At 35.9% G+C, this 4,914-nt stretch overlaps 1 protein-coding gene across 1 annotated transcript; it reads left to right on the top strand.

Moving 5' to 3' along the window:
• On the top strand, window positions 2,181-4,618 carry LOC107613270. Its single transcript, XM_021103737.1, has one exon. The coding sequence runs from the start codon at window positions 3,902-3,904 to the stop codon at window positions 4,466-4,468; it is 567 nt and encodes a 188-aa protein (XP_020959396.1). The 5' UTR covers window positions 2,181-3,901; the 3' UTR covers window positions 4,469-4,618.

The following is a 4,914-nucleotide window of genomic DNA, read 5'->3' as shown; positions in this document are numbered from 1 at the left end:
GAGTTTTTTAATTTTGATATGGGGGAGGTGTAGGTGTTTTTCAAAGTTATGGGGGTTTGGGGTGTTTGACGGAGATGTGACGGCGCCGTGAAAGAAATCGGTGGCACCGATTGGGGGGAAGGAAATCAGTGGGACCGATTTCTGGGAGAGGGACGTCTGAAATCGGTGGCACCGATTGGTGACCCCTTGCCACACGTCGCACATGCAGCTGGCTCCCCTGGTGTGGCCCGTGACCGTTTCCCCTATACCCCTCTCTCTTTCACACGGTACAACACTCTCTCTTTCACTCTCAACTTTCCCTTTCTTCTTACTCTCAACCCCACTCCTTCACCATAGTTGGACCACTGAAGCTCAGGAAAGGGTAAAATAAAAATGCCAAAGAAAAGGAAAACTAAGGAAGTAAATCAACCGGAGCTTCATATTGTTAACTATCTTGGAGATCCAAATCATGTAAGTTTTTTTTTTAATAATTTTATTTAATGATAATGATAGTGATAATTTTTGATTTTATTAACAGTATATATTGTAGTGACACTAAGTAGAATTTAGAAATTAAACATATATGTATGTATTTTATTATTAGGTGGTTAGAAATAGAAATAAAAATAGGAATAAACCTTGTATGTATGTATGTATGGAGATGAGATGAATGTTTGTTTAGGGTGATGAAGATGAAGCTCTGGATCTGGATCATGTATATTATTTTAAAAAAAAAAGAAATGTTTGAAAAAAAATAGTAAATGAAAAAAAAAAGGAAAATCTGTACATAATAAATTGGAATAGGGAGATATTGATATATTGTTGTTGCTATTGTAGTCGAATTTAATTAGTTATTACGATTAATAATGAAAATTTTATTAGTTATTTTATTTATTTATGATCGTGAATTGCAACTTCCGCCACATCTGCGTTCATGGCGCCAACAGCTGCTTCTTCGTCCTCACCTGGACCGACGATCTCATAGTTACTTTCAAATTCATCTTCGCTTTCACTATTATAATCTTCCAACTCAATGTTACGGTCCGCTTCAGATTGCTCAAACTCAATATATAACTCGATGCACGATATTCGGTGGCGATTTTCCATGTACATTGAAAACATTTCCTGCATACTCGCTTCGTCCATCACATACTTGGTCTGAAATTGAACAAACCCGCCAAACACAGGTAAAGGATACCTGTACAAAATACACGAAATTCTCCTACATCTTTGCGTGCCTATCTTCTCACAAATCACACCTTTTAACTCCTCAAATGACAATGTGAACGGAATAACAACATCCAATGGATTTTCACACACAAATTGAACTCCCTCATATGTTTGTAATAAGATCTGTCCGTAGTAATAAATCTTCAATACAACTCTATCATCCATAACACTATCTATTTCCAACCTCACAGAAATTTTTTTTACAAAAATGAAAGAGAAGAATCAGAGAACATAAGAGAAGGGAGGAGAAGAGGATGAACATTAGCGGAAGAGGAAGAAATGGGGCTTCTGTGAGGCCACCATCCGCTTTTTGTATTGACTAAGGTTTGAAATCGGAGGAACCGACCGCTGCACACCCAAATCGGTGGGTCCGATTGGTGAACCCCGATTAAATTAAAATTGGACCAACCACAAATCGGTGGCACCGATTTCATACCAAACAGCCTCCCCCTTCCACAAATCGGTTCCACCGATTTCAACCCTCACTAACACAAATCGGTGCCACCGATTTCTCCTACTTCAAATCGGTGCCACCGATTTCTTCCCCCTAAATTCCAAAAACGCAGCGCCGTCATAACAGTGTAAATCACCCATAATCATCATATTCCAGCATAACACTTACCCCAATACCATATCTAAAAAAATTAGCCATGCAATGCAGCCTTTTTTTTTCCTTTTTCTTTTCTGCTTCTTAGTAATTAGGGTAAATATTTTATTCCATATCTGACTTTTTTTTAAAGAATAAAGTGTATTTTAATCATTTTAAAACTTCAATTAAACCTTTATTTATGTATAAAATTATACAAATTAACCTCTATTTTTGGTTGATAAACAATTATCTATCTAATGTGTCCAATAAAATTTAATGCGTCATGTCATAAATATCAATATCAATTTATTAAGGAGATTAAAAATTTTGTTATTAAAAAAAAATAGACTTTATTAAGTAGACAATAATTTATAAAATATTTTTCCAAAAAAATTTCAGAAACTCCCCTCTTCTTCTTCTTCTTCTTTTCTTCTTTTCTCTTTAGTAGTCACCATCATTTTCATTTCCATCTCCATCACCATCATCTCTCCTTCCCTTACTTCTCCTTCTCTCGCTTAACAGTGACACAATTCCAGCTTTCACCACAACTATATGCACAAAGAACCAACCAACCTAAAAAGATCAGCAGAAGCAAATACATACCACCTACAACTATAAATTAAAATCAAACACCACAATTTACCTCACTCAGTAATAGGGCAGCACGCCTCCAGGAGAGGCGGGTCTTGGCATCGGAATAGGCTGCGACTGCTGTGACAAATTGCAAACGAGGGTAAACCACCATAATGGGAACCATCCATAAACCCACTAGAGGGTACTCCACCGGACGTAGGAGGCAACCTCCCACCATACTCACTGGAAATTGGACCGCCAATTCCCATAACCGCCACCACCAACCGTAGTCCCATACCCACCAACGCCACCACCAGCAGCTAGAACAGGGTATCCATAAGACCGCACCGAAGGCTGCATTCCATATCCGTTATCATGCCAACCGCCACTAGCATATCCAAAAAAGTTCTAGCACCTTCTTCAGTCTTGTACATGAAGAACGCAAACCCTCTTGTTTTACTACTATTGCTATCAAATTCTAAAGGACCTTCTACCTCATCATATGCAAGAAAGCGGCCCCAACTAGAAAAAGAACGAATTAGAAAAAGGAAGATGAGAAGAGGAAGGTTCAAGAGCCAAGGAGAAGAAGGGAAGAAGAAGGGGAAGAAGAAGAGAAGTTTTTTATTATTATTATTATTATTATTTTGTGAGAGAATTTTTAGTCCCAATAACATGACACATCAAGTTTTACTGGATACCTCAGATAAATCACCGTTTATCAATCGAGAACAGAAATTAATTTGTACAATTTTGTAGATGAATGAGACCTGGTTGAGATTTTAAGACGATCAAAGTACACTTTGTTCCTCGAAAAAAAGTCAGGATCAGATAGAGTGTAAGTAATGTTCGGTTAGTGAATTTACTCTTAAGACCCAAAAGTACTAAAATATTTCAAATGTTTTTTCAACAGGTTTCGTGTATAGATGAGAGTGATCGTTTTGAATAAACTAAATTAGAAGCTACCAAAAAATTTTATTTAAAAAGAAACATATATAAATTGTTATTATTCGAGCTTACACATGAGGAAGTCAAAGTTTTAGGACGTGAATAAGATCGAGTGTTTTCTTATTTTCAAGTTTGAATGGTCAAGCGCGTTAATTGGAGAAGAGAAGGTGCATGTACGTAATGTGTGTGGGGAGTGCTAGAAACTTCACATAGCTTCTTTTTCTTTACAAATGATGAATTGATGTATATTGGTAACGCATCTTCGCCCATTCTTAGCTTTATGCATATGGGATTCCTTATCCAAACAGTACATAATATTATTATAATAAAACATGTATATGACCCACTTTTATTAATGTGGTTTGCTTCTAATGTTATTGTATGTTACCCGTATCATTAATTGTTTGATTTGAGAGTTCCCCTTGTTCATACATATCTTTTCTTCATATAATATAATAAATTAGATATGAGCCCAGGAAACTATGTTAAAGATTGTATAGAGAGAGAGCGCGAGGTGAGTGTGTTCATTTCACATAAATAATAATAGAAAGCAATAAGGAAAGATATAAAGTGCTTAATAGATAGATGGATGAAAGAAGGCAGCATTATTATGAGAGTGAGAAGAAATTGAAGAGGTTATTGAGAAGAAGTGTGCAGTATGCTGTGTTGGTCTCTTTGTTTGCTTTGTTTGTTTGGTATTCTTCAGGGTACTCCATACTACCACAGTCTTTGAATGCTTACTTCTCAACGTTCCTCTTTTTCAATCTCACTCGCACCCTTCAAAGGAAATACATGTTCCTCCTCTGCAATGTCATTCTTGCTTTTCTTGCCAGCAACTCACTCTATGATGCACCGCTAGTCAAAGGAGAATGTTATTATGAACAAGTATCATCATCAGAATTGTTATTAGCTGATCAAGATTATGAACCTTTGTTAGCAGAAAATGAGGAAGGAAAAGAACATGAAGAAGAAGGAGGAGGAGGGAAAGGAATTAATAGCGAAGAAGAAGTGGTTGAAGTTGAACTTGAGGATGCAACAAAGGAAGAAGAATTGGCGAATGCAGATGAACTGAACAGAAAGTTTGAAGAGTTCATAAGGAAAATGAAGGAGGAGATCAGGATTGAAGCTCAAACGCCCCAGATTGCAGTATAGTTATTAATTATTTCTCATATTCGTCCCATGTATGTGTTGCGATGAACAACTCTTTTTTCCTTTTATTACAATGTTACGTATATGTCAGTAAGCTCTTAATAACTAGTGTATAGTTTTCTTGGTTTTTATAACCACTTCGTGCTTCTTCTATAGTCTTTTCTTCTTGCTCTTCTACCTCTCTATCACTTGCTTTATTTATTTATTTACCACTTGCAACAGCTGAAGCTCCATAGATAACAATCGAAGGGTGAAATGTAATATTATTAGCTAAGAGCATAAATTGGTACGCATTCCAAGCATTCACAAAGGTTGGGTTTGAAATGGAAATGAAGACCAAGAGATCAGATATAAAAAGATAGAAATTAAATTAATTTAAAATATTGTGTTTATTTTTTTTTAAAGATAAATATAGAAATTAAATGATATATTTAAAATTTAAAAAATTA

Source organism: Arachis ipaensis, chromosome B01 (genome assembly GCF_000816755.2).
Source record: "Arachis ipaensis cultivar K30076 chromosome B01, Araip1.1, whole genome shotgun sequence".
NCBI classification, from domain to species: Eukaryota; Viridiplantae; Streptophyta; class Magnoliopsida; order Fabales; family Fabaceae; genus Arachis; species Arachis ipaensis.
This window is presented reverse-complemented; position numbering and strand designations above follow the sequence as displayed.